This window comes from Prorops nasuta, unplaced genomic scaffold (genome assembly GCF_024137725.1).
Source record: "Prorops nasuta isolate Cenicafe-Biocafe unplaced genomic scaffold, Cenicafe_Pnas_1.2 PNAS00004, whole genome shotgun sequence".
NCBI lineage: Eukaryota > Metazoa > Arthropoda > Insecta > Hymenoptera > Bethylidae > Prorops > Prorops nasuta.
In genome coordinates, this window is record NW_027116801.1 from 1,124,741 (window position 1) to 1,140,700 (window position 15,960).

General features: G+C 31.9%; 3 protein-coding genes across 3 annotated transcripts; all 3 read right to left on the reverse strand.

Moving 5' to 3' along the window:
* Nucleotides 1-5,946: 5,946 nt before the first annotated feature.
* Nucleotides 5,947-7,668, reverse strand: LOC136772704 (uncharacterized). The gene is made up of 9 exons (XM_066725834.1): nucleotides 7,490-7,668; nucleotides 7,284-7,383; nucleotides 7,073-7,221; nucleotides 7,010-7,026; nucleotides 6,765-6,966; nucleotides 6,531-6,671; nucleotides 6,321-6,486; nucleotides 6,146-6,260; nucleotides 5,947-6,059 (listed from the first exon to the last, which is right to left on the reverse strand). The coding sequence occupies exons 1-9, from the start codon at nucleotides 7,666-7,668 to the stop codon at nucleotides 5,947-5,949; spliced, it is 1,182 nt and encodes a 393-aa protein (XP_066581931.1).
* A 1,801-nt stretch (nucleotides 7,669-9,469) lies between these two features.
* On the reverse strand, nucleotides 9,470-11,710 carry LOC136772705 (odorant receptor 2a-like). Its single transcript, XM_066725835.1, has 10 exons — nucleotides 11,548-11,710; nucleotides 11,388-11,506; nucleotides 11,180-11,314; nucleotides 10,974-11,094; nucleotides 10,642-10,903; nucleotides 10,441-10,575; nucleotides 10,284-10,374; nucleotides 10,082-10,218; nucleotides 9,653-9,785; nucleotides 9,470-9,561 (listed from the first exon to the last, which is right to left on the reverse strand). The coding sequence occupies exons 1-10, from the start codon at nucleotides 11,708-11,710 to the stop codon at nucleotides 9,505-9,507; spliced, it is 1,353 nt and encodes a 450-aa protein (XP_066581932.1). The 3' UTR covers nucleotides 9,470-9,504.
* A 688-nt stretch (nucleotides 11,711-12,398) lies between these two features.
* LOC136772828 (odorant receptor Or2-like) lies at nucleotides 12,399-14,633 on the reverse strand. The gene is made up of 9 exons (XM_066725989.1): nucleotides 14,460-14,633; nucleotides 14,245-14,364; nucleotides 14,042-14,162; nucleotides 13,704-13,965; nucleotides 13,489-13,614; nucleotides 13,315-13,405; nucleotides 13,111-13,247; nucleotides 12,670-12,802; nucleotides 12,399-12,573 (listed from the first exon to the last, which is right to left on the reverse strand). The coding sequence occupies exons 1-9, from the start codon at nucleotides 14,607-14,609 to the stop codon at nucleotides 12,517-12,519; spliced, it is 1,197 nt and encodes a 398-aa protein (XP_066582086.1). The 5' UTR covers nucleotides 14,610-14,633; the 3' UTR covers nucleotides 12,399-12,516.
* Nucleotides 14,634-15,960: the final 1,327 nt, after the last annotated feature.

Sequence of the window (15,960 nt, forward strand, 5' to 3'; positions counted from 1 at the left end):
CCTAAGATGTCGGCAGCCGCGGAACTCCTTTATTATGTTTGTAAAATTGTTAGTCACGTAGAAACATTTCCCTTTCACGAATGTTTGTAGTACTCGTGTAAATGTACAAGTGCGCACGTGGAATATATCAAGTAGAGTATAGCCCCCTGGCTAGCCTGTACTCGTAATACAAAGCACTGTGCAGCAAGACTGGATCCAAGGAAACAGCTTCCTCGTCGATTAATTGTAAATAATATAGTCCAAGAATTGTCAATAAATTTCCAAAGTAATTTTGTAAGATTAGCGACGTGCATAAATATTACAAGATACAGTGGTAATTAATATGAAAGTATAAACATTTCACTCATACCTTCTTAATAACAATTAATTAAGAAATTATGGTAAAAAAAATATTTATAAACGTAGCAAACTGGTGCATGTGTTAATAATAAACATTTGCAAAAGTTAATCAAAATATATAGTCTCCTACAGATAATGAATATTTCATTACGTATTTTACAGAGTTAATTGTATTACGGAGCAAACTGCAGAGAATCAAATTCCCAGTGTAACGTGAATTACAGACATTGAACTCAAATACTAAAAGACAATGGGATCCACTGATGAGAAAAATTGTATCGGGATACTGTGTGCTTACATGGCAAACGATATTGACAACGAGTATCTCTCTGTGCAGGTATGTATATACCTGTGTACTAATATATATACAAGTATATAAGACAGATCGTGTGGAGGTATTATTATTCTGAAATAGTGTGTCGTGTCTGTACGTGATTGAGAATCCTTCGTCTATTTGACGGGGATTTCAGTATGTCGGGGAAGGCCTCAATCATTTGGAGATCATGCATTTCAAAGAAGGATAATCGCCAGGCATGCATCACGACGCTCACCACGACACAGAGAGTTCTTGATCCGTTTCTGCTATAGGCACATGGCTTTCTCTATCCTACCCTGTTCAACCCTCTAACGAGAAAAGTTTCTTTCTCAGCGGCTTCCTTTCCGTTTCCGTTATTTCTTGGCGTGCGTCCTCTCTTGCGAGGATTTAGATTAAATCCAAAGTACTTTGACTACGTACTACTTCAGGAACGGACTTACCCCCTCATCCCTCTTTTTCCCCTACTCCGGCATAGCCCGAACCCATCGAATTCTATTTCCTTCTCTCTACTTCCATCTTTCTTTCTTGCTCCGAAGAAGCCGCACCTTAATGAACAATTTGCGGCTCAACTTCCATTACTCTTCTCTCTTCTCTCTTCTTTCTTTTATCTTTTACTTTTTGTCCGTTCTCATACCACACCCCTTGTGCTTCGTTTGAAATAAGAACTTCTCTTTTGCTTTTTTTTTTCAACTTGATAATACGCCATACCGTTGCTTACTTCGTGCCCCACCATCACGAATTAGGACGTCTCATCAACTTCGCTCGGTGTCACTTTGATGATTCCTCCAAATGGACGCAGCTCCCTTATGTACGTCTCTATTGGCGGTAAACGTCATTTCTGCCTGTATACACGTGTAAAATATATTGTGGAAGGATAAAAGGGATAAGGGAAATAAAGAGTTTTTGTATAGCGTTCTTAAAAGGTTCTATACATACTGCAACGACATCCTAGGACGAATGAGAAATTCAATTTGCCACGTTCGCCTTTTTTATTTCATTTTGCGTACAAACACAATGTTTCCAGTCTTTCCTCTCGACACCCCTTCCTTCTCCCCCCTCCACCATCCCCTCTGACAGATCCAGAGTGATCACTCTATTTTAACATGTACCCTCGTGCACTCTTCAAATCAGCTCAAAACAAGAATTGGCGCGGTGCTTTTTCGCTACTCTACGTAAAGACTTTCGTTTGGCAGAGTTGCATTCTCGATTCAACGATGAAGCAGCTCTCCGAACTATATATTGCACAAAGATGCCAACTATTATATATTTGTCATATTAGCTTCAGAGTAGCCAAGACCAACGCGACTGTCTCTCCTTTTCTTCGTCGCTTACATTTGTTCTCATTTCGTTATAGTGCCTTCCTTAATCCTGGACACGATAAATTCATTCTTAAAGAGCCTCCTTCTTATCCACGATAAAACTGCTCTTGCGTTTTAAATAAAATGAATTTTTCCTCTGTCGTGCTTCCAATTACTAAACAGACCATTTTCTTATCTGAAAGTTTCAGTTTTAATCTTTTTTCTTTCCCTTCTTTTCGTTTTAACAAACGAAACCAATTAATGATGTATTGATACTTGATAAAAATCTAGAATGATCGAAAATTGTTTGATATACGAAATTTACGATGATAATGGTGTACATTTATAAATAAACGTGCTCCAAACGTGTATCCATCCACCATTGCATCTCACTTATTGTTACAAATAAAAATGTATTCAGTGGAGTGAACCAAAGAATTTTTTTTAAACAAATTTAATTAAATGTAATTCTGTATTTTTAAATTTGGTATTCTGTTAGTAGGGGAGACCGGGGTAAAACGGTACCCTTAAGGATAAAGGCTTATATTTAGGTTATTACTAAAAAAAATTGAAAATAAAACGACTTTGATTTAATATAAACCTTCTTTAAAGTGGTGACACAAAATTAAATAATTATTTTTATTTTTGATCAATCAAATCTTAATTTAAAAAAAAACATAACAATTTACGGTTTTACCCCGACCCATGGGTAAAATAGGGTACTCCACGGATTCAAATTGGATACAAAAAATTGATACAATAGCATGTATTACATGAGAAATTATGTAAATCTTCAATTTTCTAGTCAGTTCATCCTTCATGAGCCCATTTTAAATTTTTTATGCATTGTACTCATCCTTTTTGTAATTTTGTTAATGCGCATACTTTTTTACAATAAATACATTTATTAGGGGAAAGCCAGGTAAAATAAGGTACCAGGGTAAAACCAGAACCCATTAATATAAGAAAAATTATATTTCTGATTCAGTCATTAATGAAGGTATGAGGTCCGATTTTACCCTGTACGGTTTTGCCCCTTAACCATACAAAGTGTATTTAAATATTATACAGACATATATCGTATGTAAATTAAAAATACGACTAACGAAATTATAGTTAAAAATATTACAAATTAAGTGACTTAAGTGAAAATTTACTCTGTTAGTCCAGATTTTGTACTGAACACTTCGAAATTATCGGAAACTTTTAAATTATGTGCAAAAATGAAAAATAAAGCGTTTGGAAAGTAATCAAGCGCCAATGTTTACAAATTTTTGCTGACAAATATCTTCAAGTGGCACCATTACATACCCTCATTAATGACTGAATCAGAAATGTAGTTTATGTTATATTAATGGGTCCTTGTTTTACCCCGGTACCCTATTTTACCCCGGTCTCCCCTATACTAATACAGATTTCATTTAACAAATGCTTGATTATTTATGTGCATAGTACAAAATAAATATCAAGTTTTACACAATAAAATCTTAATCATAATTAGTTATAAAGAATATGTAGATGATAAAATTCTCATCAGTTAATTATCTTGAAATAATGAAGTGGATGAGCAAGGTTTAGGCCTCTTCATCCGAAGAAAGAACTTATATGAATAGGTTTAAGTTCCAACAGGGAAATATGGTTTTCCAACGCAGAAATGAGTAAAATATTCAGTACATCAATAATGAAAGTAATTCAGATTGATTTAAAAAAAGAAAGTAAGAATTATAGCGTTCAGGGTTTTAGTAAGAAAAGATGCAGTAAATCTGTGTATTTACTAAGATAAAATTATTCAAATAAAAAATGTTAATTGTGATAATATTTAATTTTAACACAATAAATATATACAAAATAGTCTATTGAACGTGTAAAAGAGGATAAGATGTATAATCAATAACGTATTTAAATCGTTTAGAAAATAGTAGATCAGCTAGACTTTACATAATTTTTAAGAAACATTGTTTGTACAAACATTACATGTTTTTCCTAAAGATGTATCCTACCTTATTTACATTATTTTTACACGTTTATTAGACTATTTTGTGTTTATTGGATAGCTCTTTCAACAAAAAACGGAATAAAGAGTTGGGATTGGTGCAGGTAAGGTTATTGCTGCAATTATTCGTCGTTAAAGCTGGCGCGGTCGACGATAATATTTCCAGTTAGAGATTACCAGGTGAGCTTTGCAGTTAGATGAGAATAAAAGAGCAAAGAGAGGTACAGCGACATAGAGTGGTACCCGGAGGTGATCACTCTTGGTCCGCTATTTTTAAAATGTTGGTCGCTGTACAAGGTGTCCTATTTGAAACTAGATGACTGAATAACTAATACCAAAGGTAGGGGACCATCCATCAATATCTTGCATGAAGGTCATCTATAATTTCTCTCTCTCTCTCTCTTTCTCTCTCTATGTCTATGTAAAAACTCTTATTTTGTATTATTACATAATCTTGTAGCTTTACTTGGAAAGCCCATCAGATAATTAAACATAGAAAATATTGTTATAAGTGAGATACATAGTGCTTTATTCTGGGCTATAATACGCCAACGTATATACTTTTAAATTTGATTTTAAAACTACTATACCCAATTTCATTCACTTCACAGTAATGGCGCCCGAAATGAAAAGCCAGTCAACAAATGGAAAGACAAATCTAATAATACAGTAACGAAGCGGTTCTCCCGCATGGTAAAAATTATATCAGAAACGTGTGAATCTATTTTATTTTTCTGTAATATTGTCGGAAAGTTCATTTATGTTTTAATAATGAAACATTAGTTATTATTGTATTTCTATTTTACACAATTATATTTGGCATGTATCCCTAAACTTCTATATATATATACGTCCATTTTTAACTCTCACATGTACACATTTTAATTAAACTCGTAATCTTAAGATTTTTGGATAGACAACATTACTGTGCCATATGATAGACAAGCACGACTTATCTTAAAAGAAAAAGAGATGGAGATATAATGTAAGAAAATTTGAAATATCACAAAGTTTACAGGCTCAAATAAATACTTAGCTGTTACCTTACTGAAGAGATCTCTATCCATAGTAAACATATTGGCAATAATAAATTTAGTTGGTCTCACAGTTCGTACCATGAACATTAATAGTACCTTCTTAAATTTTTCAGGAAACTCGTGCCATTGATTATTATAGCTAAAATTGAACTGTATTAATTTACTTGAAACAAAATAGAGCAACAAACAATTTGGTTGTTACACTACATTTATTTAACACTAGATTTACGGACTGAGTCAATTTGACTCATTCAAAGGTATTTCAAAATCATAATTTATATGTAAAAAATGTTTTCAATAAATTTTTTAATAATAAATCTTTCATTTAATTTAAAGTAGAACTAATTTCTATATATAAAACTTCAATTTTCGTGTATTATTCAAATTATCTCACTTTGGTAAAAATAGGTCTAATCAACGTCCGTAAATCTAGTGTTAAGAAGCACCAGTAACGATGTTGAATTGAAAAGTCAGTAGTTCATTGTCAAATATGCAATATTGGTGTAATTATTTTAATATATAGGAGAGACCATAATTAATTGTAACACGTATTAATTGTAACATTCAAATTTGTGGCTTCGTTCATTAATGAAACTTAAAATCATTCAGTACATTTCTTTAATACTACAAGACGCTGTAATTGCAGAAGTAAGAAGTCTCCAGTGCTAAAACACTGTTTTTAGAAAAGAGAAAATAATTTTTCTACACTCATTTGTAAGTATTTCAATTGTTCTTAAACCTCGAACTGCTCAATTGCAGTTGTGTAAATATTAAAATTAAAAACACGACTAAAATGATCATTTATTTCAATACATTTTTCAATGTCGAGCGATTTTTATATATGAATTTATGTTGACGAAATTTTAGTATGAAATATTTTGGAAGGGGTGGTTTCTATTGTAAGAAGAAAACTGGTATTGTTTGTAACGTGTTAATTGAAAATGAAAATGGTTGATGCTTCTATTACGCCAAGAATAATTCATTGTGTATTGCAACATAAGTATCCTTCTGATAAATTAAAGATTTAAATGTTAAAAATAAAGTTTTCATTTTGTTATAATTAATTTTGGACTCCTCTATGAAGAACAAATCGTTATTTTTTGCACATACGGTACTGGTGTATTCTATAAAAGTACTTACGCGGCAAAATTAATATATTTACTGTGGTCAAACAATAATTGACCAGGGAAACTGGTTAAAAATATCCTCATAGATTGCGTTAAGTATAACATTCCATATTTTATTCGTTGATCAGGATCGTTAATGCTCATGACAAACTATATTGCATATGGAAAAGAAAGTAATAGTTTAAAGTTTCACGCACAACGACAACCAACCTTAACTGCTGATGCACTCGCGATCAAGACCCCAAATAGAAGATCGGTGATGAAAGGTGCATTAAAAGTAGAATTCAAGCCTTCTGCGTATCTTGCAAGATAGAAAGTGACAGATTGAGAAGTACCAAAAAGAATTTGACGAGGAAAGTAAATTAGAAAAAGGAATCTAACGAATGCAGACAAAAGAAAAATTTGTAATAAAAAACTTACTTAATGCACCTCAAATGTAATTTGACGTTTTTGATCAAATACAGGTAGTTATTTTCATCTTCAGCTATAGCAGTATTATTTCGTATCAGCTGACAATTGTTTTTCCTTGCCTCCGAAATTTTTATATTCTCTAATCTTTCACTAAAAATTCATTGTTAAAGTTAGGAAAATTGTTTTTGCAATAGAGTTAGAATAGATATAGAAGCAGTCTTGTTTATACGATCACTCTCTCACCTTAAGACAGCAAACATACCACACGTATGAAGCATAAGTGTTATGTATAAAGTATCAACTGTCATGACCATATGAGCGACGCAGAATATGCCATACCATTCCAAAGTCAGAATAAGGAAAAAATGTTCATCGGTGTGAACATACAAATTTCCTGGTAAAATTAATAAACGAGGTCTAGTTTCGTTCAAAGGTAAAACTTGATCTAATATTGGTGCAATGTAAGAAATGAGATAAATTAAGATCACTAGTAAATAAAGGCAACCTGAAAATCATATATTTTTTATCAGATTTAAGTAATAGTCGCTTACCTTCCATAATGAGCAAGTGTATACCCACCAGCGTAAAACATCGTTATTTGTTTCGCCTGCTTTCCATACCTCTTTATAATCAAATATTCGCTTTCTGCACAGGCAAAATTTTCCCAGTCTCGTTTTAATTCATCTAGTAGAAATTTTACCTATTCCAATGATATTTTGATCGATTAATCGATGATAAATATTTGAGGCTAACACATCTTACATGATCGGCTTTGCTAAATAGAACTGTTGCCTTGGCAAACCCCGTAATTGATCCACTGAGTAAAGGTAGGCATGCCATAATAGCATCGAAATCTTTCAAACTGCTTAAAAAATCAATCACCTACTGATGGATAACATACGAAATTTTTCTTAATCGATGTAAATCAAATAACTGCTAATATTAATTTATAGGTTCTTTTAAAATACTTGACCTCAGGTAATAGCACAAATATGATAATTCCATTTAAAAAAATTATTCGTAATATAAGAGACGTACTATTGTTTTGAAAAGGCCATCCTCCGCAGACTGTAAGAAGTACTTTTTGAACCTTATAATAAGAGCTATTAAAGATATCCATTGTTACCACCTGGAAGGTACAAGGCATTTACCGATATGCCGTCTAGTCGATCGGAAAATAGCAATTTAAAAAAACATTATTAGCGATTCTTTGTCAATGGGGACGTTCTGCCCGTTATTTCCATTAATAATATATGCTATTATAACCGTTTCCCTCTTATGGTTTAGCAGAAAATACTAAAGGAATACTTGATTAATAAGGTGAATACGATTTTTAAGTGCCATTCTGAAAACGATAATATCACAACCACTCTACTGTTATTAAGCTTTCATTGATGTATTTTCAAAAGGAATAACCAAACATCTTACTACCGATCATTACAGCAAAGATGTGTTAAAAGCAATAGAAAATAATCATATGAAATAAGGGAGTCTAAAATTAACGATGACCAATGGGAGAAGATGCATTTTTACATGTGGATATCTGATTGTGCCTTTGTACTATATTATTGCATATGCAAGGTGCAGAGTGGGGTGAAACAGAAGAAGATAGAGGGGGTAACACAGGTTGAGCCTGAGCTAGCTCAGTAGTTCACACAACGCTCATCAGCTAAAGTCTATGGAAAGAGCGAGTCGTCGACACTGAAATCTCTGTTTTGGTATTCATCATTAATTTTATCCATGTAAGTCCCAAAAGCTATTTTATTACTGAAAGTTTCTCGTAACTAAATTACTGTATCTGCGAGCATTCAAGGAGAGTATTATTTTCGAGAATAGTCAAAGAATCCGTAGAACAACCAGTTGTGCAATTCATCATGTTTCGATTTCGCGAGGGATATTTTTAAAATGAATGTAAAAGTATCAATATTTTTTTTTAATTAGTTCTAAGGTAGAATAGGTCACATATATAGTAACTTATAGAATAAGCCAATTAAATAGCTAAATAGTGATAAATATGATTAAATTCGTTGTCTCAGCTGTTCCGTGCAGATAACATCAGTGTACAATATGACAGACAAGCACGACTTATCTGAATGGAAAAAGAGACCAAAGCCTATGTTATTCAAACGAAGAGTTTGCTATGATTGAATGTATACAAGGGATTTCCAATCAATCATAGTTTTTCAAGTAATGTATTCTTTTGGAAATAGAAGTTGAAGAATATTCAAGTAAATTACTGTTTTAAACAATAATCAAAGAGCTATTAAACAATAAGCCTTTACATTTAAATTGTGTCGTACTCGAGCAAGGGGTTTAAGATAATAAATAAAAAAAGTTCATTCGTCTCGTTTTTTTCTAATTTACTCTAAAAGTTACAATGGATCATATATTCAGAACCTAATAGAAATGATAAGTTACGTGATTCAATAGTGATACATCTTGTCCTAGTCGCTATCTCAACTATTCTGAATAGATGGTATTACTGTGCAATAGGATATACAAACACGACTTATCTTAGAAGAATAAGAGACCTGATATAAAAAATAAAAAATAGAGTGATAGTTAAACTTTGCAAATTTAAAAGAAATTAATAAAAGGTATTACCTAACTGAAGAGATATCTGTTCATGATGAAAATCCTACTAACGACAAATAGAGTAGGTTTGACACTTATCAAGAAGATTAAGCATAGGTAAGTCTAATAGCGATTTTTATACAGAAAATTCTTCGTAACCAAATGTCTCTGCCAAAGATTCAATGAGAAAATTGTTCCCAAGATAGCCGAAAATTTCCTAAAATAACGGGCCTTGCTATTTAGCATGTCCCGTATCTACGCGATGCTTTTGAAGAATAAATGTAAAAGCCTCAAAAATTTTCTTCTTCTTTTTATTAGTTATAAGATAGAATATGTCACATATATATTACCTACTAGAATAAGTTAATTAAAATGTTCAAAAGAGATTGCTATGGTTATTCCCGTTATCTCAACGATTTTGAACAGACAACATCACTGTACAATATGACAGACAAGCACGACTTATCTGAATGGAAAATGAGACAAAATATAAAATATTAAAAAATTTGCAATATACAAAATTTACATATTTAAAGGAAATTAATAATAAATATTACCTTGGTAAAGAGATCTCTATTTATAGTAAATATCTTAGCAACGATGAACTCTGTAGGTTTCATACTTCCCATCATGAAGATTAAGAGCAATTGTTTAGATTTCTTTGGAAAATCGTACCACTGATTGTTACAGCTAAAATAGTACTATGTCAGTTGTTTTGAATAATATCGGAGGAAGAACTTAAAAGCTATCCGTAACGATTTAAAAGGAAGAGGCGGGACAATAATTTCAACGCAATTTTTAAATATTAAAATTTTAAACGTGTTATATTAACTAATCCCACTTCTATATATATTAATGATGAATAAATAAATTCCAAGTTTTCAAAACTTTTGTAAATTTCTATTTACTTCAAACGACTAGTTTTTTGTTTGCTAACTTTTTGCATGAAATCGTTAAGGATATGTTCTCTCTAAAAAAGAACTTACGTAGCAGTATAAACGTAACTACTATGATCAATCAATAATTGACCTGGAACACTGGTCACAAAAATTCTCAAAGTCTGGCATGTATACAGCATTCCATTTCGTATTTGTTGATCAAGATCGTTCATGCTAGTGACGAACTACATTGCATGCAAAAAAATTGTTAATGATTATTTTAACTTTATACTATAGGTGGATGACAAACCATATAAGCTGATGCGCCTGCAAGCAAGACTCCCAAAAATAAATCAGGAAAGAAAGCTGCGCTCAACGTGGAGTTCAACTGATCTACATATCTTACAAAATAATAGGTGAGATATTGGAAAATAGAGAAACAAAATGTTGGTAAAAATCAAACTTACTTAATGCATCTTAAATGTAATTTAATGCATTCGCTCAATTGACGATAAATTATTTCATCCGGAGCTAGACTGCCTTGCGACAGATTGTATTTTTTTCTCTTAATATTATTGACTTTTAAAGTCTCCAATTTTTGACTGAAAATAATAGACTTAATCACGGTTATCAATTTATTATAAGCTCAATTAATTAAATTTCCTCACCTTAAAACGGCAAACACTCCACAAATGTGAAGCATAAACGTTATGTACAAAGAGTCGAACGCGCATGTGTAATAAGCTGCAACTACAATACCATACCATTCCATAGTAAGGATGAAGAAAAAATAATCTTCCGTATGAACATATAAATCACCTTGCAAAATGAAATAGCGTGATCTAGATTCATTCAAAGGTAAAATAATATCCAATACGGGCGAAACGCAGCAAGATATATAGTATAGTGTGAGCACCATTTGAATGGAGCCTAAAAATTATAATTGATTAATTGAAGACGATCAACACGACCTATAACTATACAAGAAAAATAAACTCACCGGCATATATAATCGTTATTAATTTGCCCAGTTTTGCGTATTTTTTGATAATATTACTTTCAGCTTCTACATGACTACAATATTCCCAATCCCGTTTTAAGTCTTCTAACAGTATTTTCAACTATTCGAATCGTTTTCGAATAGGAACAATAGTCATTAAAACATTAAATTTGATTCTATTTATTTATTATGATAAGGTAACTTACACCATTGCTATTGTAGTAGAGAAGATATCCTTTCCACGTAGCAATAAACGATGAAACAAAAAATGGTAAGCATGCCATCATAGTATCTAAAGATTTCATATTTTCTCGAAAATTTAACCACTGCTGACAAAATAACTGTTTTATTGATGAAAGATAATAAGAATTTATGCTTATCAGTGAATTTATAAATTGTTATTAAATTTCGGACCTGTGGTAACGAAAAGAAAAATATAGTTCCAACTACGAATATCACGCGTAAGATGAAACACCTCCATGTATTGGTTTCATAGGGCCACGCGCCGCAGAGAGTAAGAAGTGTTTTTTGTACTTTATAGTAAGAACTATTAAATAGCTCCATTGTAACGTACAGACAGCTAAAAGTCTTGGGACACTTTTGCAATTGTTGTCGTTTAAAAACTGATAACGTATGTCCATTAGTAATTCTGATAGACTGTCTAAAAGTCTGCTGCTCCCACCATTATTAAAAATATATAGGTTTACAAGTATGTCTTTCTCACCGGTTAGCAGCATCTCCTAGGCTAAAGGAATATTTTATCACTTAAATGCATGGATACAATTCATGAAATCGATGTGAAAACGGTATATTGAGTTAGTAGCAAGAACTGGGAAGAACGAGACATTTTAATAACCTTCGAAGTGAATCATTTTATCCAAAGGAATTGTAAAGTAGCTCTTACCAACCTATAAGTGATTGATTGTGCGTGGAACGGATGCGTACTCCTACAAACTCCATGTAAAGTGGGGGTGACTGATCAGGGTAGAGAGGGTAAAGAAAAATCATTTTAGAGGTCAGACTGCAGTGACTCAGCTCAGACAGCCTACAATGCATCGTTCATCAGTACAGATGATCTGTTAATTCACTATTATAATAAGGCTATCCGTACAATTCATAGACTAAAGTATCTATTGAATGAGAATCTGTACCCTGACACTGACAACCAATTATTATAAGCCATGTAATACCAAAGCTTATGTTATTTAAACGAAGAGTTTGCTATGATTAAGTGCATACAAGGGATCTCCAATCAATCAGAGTTTTCCAAGTAATGTATTATTTTGGAAATAGAATTTGAAGAATATTCACATAAGTAAGTTACTGTTTTAAAAAATAATCAAAGAGCTATTAAAACAACGAGCCTTTACATTTAAATTGTCTTGTATTCGAGGAAGGGGTTTTATGAAAATAAATGAACAAAGTCCATCGGGCTCGTATTTTTTAAATTTATTCTAAGCTACAAGATATCGTATATTTACAATCTACTACAAATGATGAATTGCATAATTCAATAATGTTGGATCTTGTCACATTCGCTACTTCAACTATTCTGAACAGATAACATTACTGTGCAATATGATATACAAGCACGACTTATCTTAAAAGAAAGAGAGACGTGATAGAATAAATAATAAATACTATGGTATATAAAATTTGCTTAAATATTTAGAAGGAATTATTAAAAAAAAAATACCTTGTTGAAGAGGTCTGTATTCATTGTAAACATCTTAGCAACAACAAATTCAGTAGGTTGGACACTTCTCATCAAGAAGATTAAAAGTAATTGTTTAGATTTCTCTGGAAACTCGTACCATTCATTGTTATAGCTGTAATTGTGTTATTTTAATTGGTTTGAAAATAACAAATAATGGAATAAAATTTAGGTGTCATCCTTGTAACGATTTGAAAGAAACAAGCTGGTGATAATAATAACTCAATAATGAAGGTTTAGGTCACATTAATATTTTAACAAATTTCTTGCTGATTCATCTCACTCCTATGCGTATAAATGATCAATATATTAATTTTGAGTTCTCTCAGTACTTTTATGAATTTCAAAAACTTTTCTCGCGCTTATTTTTCGTTTGGTATTTTAAGCAAAATCGTTACTGGTGATTCCTAAAAAAGAACTTACGCAGCAACATTAACGTAATTGCTATGGTCAATCAATAATTGGCCTGGGAAACTAGTCACAAAAATTCTCATAGTTTGAGTTGAGTATAGCATTCCATATTTTAATCGTTGATCGTAATCGTTAATGCTTATGACAAACTGTATATAGTAAAGATTGAAGAATAATTGCTAGATATGTTAATTAATACGTGCATAGATAACAAACCTGAACAGCTGATGCAATTGCTATTAATGCTCCAAAGAAGAGGTCCACAATAAATGGTAAGTTAAACGTGGAATTTAAGCGTTCTGCGAATCTTTTTAAGGGAATAAGTGAAGTGTAAAGAGAGGGAGAGAGAGAGAGAGAGAGTGAAAAAATGATGTTGAAAAGGAAACTTACTTAATGCATCGCAAATGTAATTTAATGCAATTGATTAAGTGAAGATAAATCATTTCATCTGGATTTTTCGCTAACTTATACTCTTTTTTATGAAAATCATTCATTTTTAACTTCTGCAGTCTGTCACTAAAATTTATTTTACAATTATCGTTGGTTGATTCTTATAAACAAATTTAAATAAATAAATATACCGCACTTGGACAATATTTATTCACCTTAACGCAGCAAACATTCCGCAAGTATGAAGCATAAATGTCATGTACAAACTATCAAAAGTGTATATCAAATAACTTGCGGTTGCCATACCATACCATTCCATCAAAATTATAACAAAAAAATAGCTATCTGTATGAACATACAAGTTTCCTGGATTTATTGTTGTACGTGGTCTAGATTCGTTCAAAGGTAAAACTATATCCAATACAGGTGAAACACAACAAGATGCAAGGTAGACCATGATCACAATTTGAATAGAACCTAAAAATGATACTTGAAAACTTGTCGATCACCTTAGTCTGCATTGCAATTATACACACGTGGAAAAGAAGTTTACCAGCATACGATATTGTCGATAGTCTGCCCGCTTTTGCATATTTCTTGATAATAGAATATTCATCTTCCACATGGGCATAGTATTCCCAATCTCGTCTTAATTCTTTGAATAGTATTTTCACCTATTCAAACAGATTTCTCCAAATGATTAATAAGTAATTCATTACAGTGAATGTCATTTATTTACAGTATAAGACTTCTTACGCTATCAGCATTGAAGTACAAAACATATGCTTTGAAAAGACCCATAACTGAACCGCTTATTAAAGGTAAGCATGCCATGATATAATCAAAACCTTGAAAACTTTTTAGAAGATTAATAGCCTGTTAATAAAGTACGTATTAATTAAAAAAGAAAAAGGAAACAATATATTATATTATTTACGTTAATTCATAAAGTACTCTGTAAAATACTTGACCTCGGGTAACAAAATAAAGAAGACAGGTCCATTTAAGAATATTATCCGTAAAATGAGATGCTTGCAATTCTTTTTCTGAAATGGCCATGCACCGCAGCCAATAAGAAGTGCTTTTTGTACAGTATAATAGGAACTATCAAAGAAATCCATTGTTATCTGCTAGCGGCAATAAGACTTTTGAAGACTCTTTAGCCATAGTTGCATTGGTTACATATATTTTCCATACTAATTCTAATGGATTGTCTGAAGGTCTGGTGTATTCCCACCATTATTAAAAATATATAAAACGCGAAATATCTCCTTATTACGTATAAGCAGTTTCCCCTAAAGGAATATTTGATCACTTAAATGGATACGATTTAACGAAACCGATGTGAGAATGTTATTTATGTGGCAGAAAGAACCGGGAAAACCGAATGATTTCAACTATGAGGGAATTGTAAATTAGCTCTTATACATCGTATAAACGATTGATTGTGCGTGAAAGATATGCGTACTGTACACGCCGCGTGTAGAGTAGGGGATGATAAATCAGTAGAAGGGGTAAAGGATACTTATTTGAAAATTGAGACTTTAGTAGCATAGCTTACCTGGCCTACCTTGTATCGTTCATCAGCAGGGCTGATCCGTCCATTCGTTATTACACAGTTCTGTCATTAATGTGGTGCATAAGTTAAATTATCCATCGTCATGGGAATCTGCGTCCTGGCATTCAGGACCAAATATTATAATAAGCCATACAATACTAAGCCGTATATTTTTCAAATGAGGAATTTACTATGGTTGAATGCATACAAAAGAGTCCCAATCAATCATAGTTTTCGAAGTAATATATTCTGTCGGAAATAGAATTTAAAGAATATTGTAGGGGTGAGTTATTGTTTTAAAAAATAATCAAACAACTACTAAAACAATGAGCCCTTCCATTTAAACTGTATCATATTCGAGCAAGGTGTTTTTAGGAAAATTAACGAAAAAAATCAATTAAAATTTTTTTTTCTAGTGTATTCTAAAAATTATAATATATCATATATCCAGAGCTTCATATAGATGATAAATTACAAGGTTTAATAGTGCTAGATCTTGTCATACCCGGTATCTCAAATCTTCTGAGTAGATAACACTACTGTGCAATACGATACTGAAGAATTTACAATGACCTCAACCTACATTTATAGAAGGAGCAAATATGCTTACCAACATATGATGTAGTTGTTACTTTGTTTACTTTGGCGTATTTCTTTATAATTAACATTTAACTGTTTCATGGCCAAAGTAATTCCAATCATGTTTTAGGTTTTCTAATAGTATTTTCACCTATTCAAATAGTATTCCGATCAATTTTTCAGCAAAACCTTAAAATGGATATCATTGTTCACAGTTTAAAGACTTTTTACCCCACTAGCATTGAAATACAGAACGCATCCTTTGGAAAAAGTCATAATTGAGCCGCTGATTAATGTTAAGCATTCCATAATATAAAATCTTGGAAACTTTTCAA

Coding starts and splice junctions, on each gene's coding strand:
- LOC136772704 (XM_066725834.1), bottom strand. CDS start 7,668: ATGCCTTGTACCTTCCAGGTGGTAACAATGGATATCTTTAATAGCTCT. Junction 7,384..7,489: donor GTGCTATTACCTGAGGTCAA/GTATTTTAAAAG, acceptor TTTTTTAAGCAG/TTTGAAAGATTTCGATGCTA. Junction 6,261..6,320: donor CGAGTGCATCAGCAGTTAAG/GTTGGTTGTCGT, acceptor TATGCAATATAG/TTTGTCATGAGCATTAACGA.
- LOC136772705 (XM_066725835.1), bottom strand. CDS start 11,710: ATGCTGCTAACCGGTGAGAAAGACATACTTGTAAACCTATATATTTTT. Junction 10,375..10,440: donor TTACATTTAAGATGCATTAA/GTAAGTTTGATT, acceptor TTATTTTGTAAG/ATATGTAGATCAGTTGAACT. Junction 9,786..10,081: donor AGTTACGTTTATACTGCTAC/GTAAGTTCTTTT, acceptor GTACTATTTTAG/CTGTAACAATCAGTGGTACG.
- LOC136772828 (XM_066725989.1), bottom strand. CDS start 14,609: ATGGATTTCTTTGATAGTTCCTATTATACTGTACAAAAAGCACTTCTT. Junction 13,966..14,041: donor ATCGACAATATCGTATGCTG/GTAAACTTCTTT, acceptor TATCATTTTTAG/GTTCTATTCAAATTGTGATC. Junction 13,406..13,488: donor TTACATTTGCGATGCATTAA/GTAAGTTTCCTT, acceptor TCCCTTAAAAAG/ATTCGCAGAACGCTTAAATT.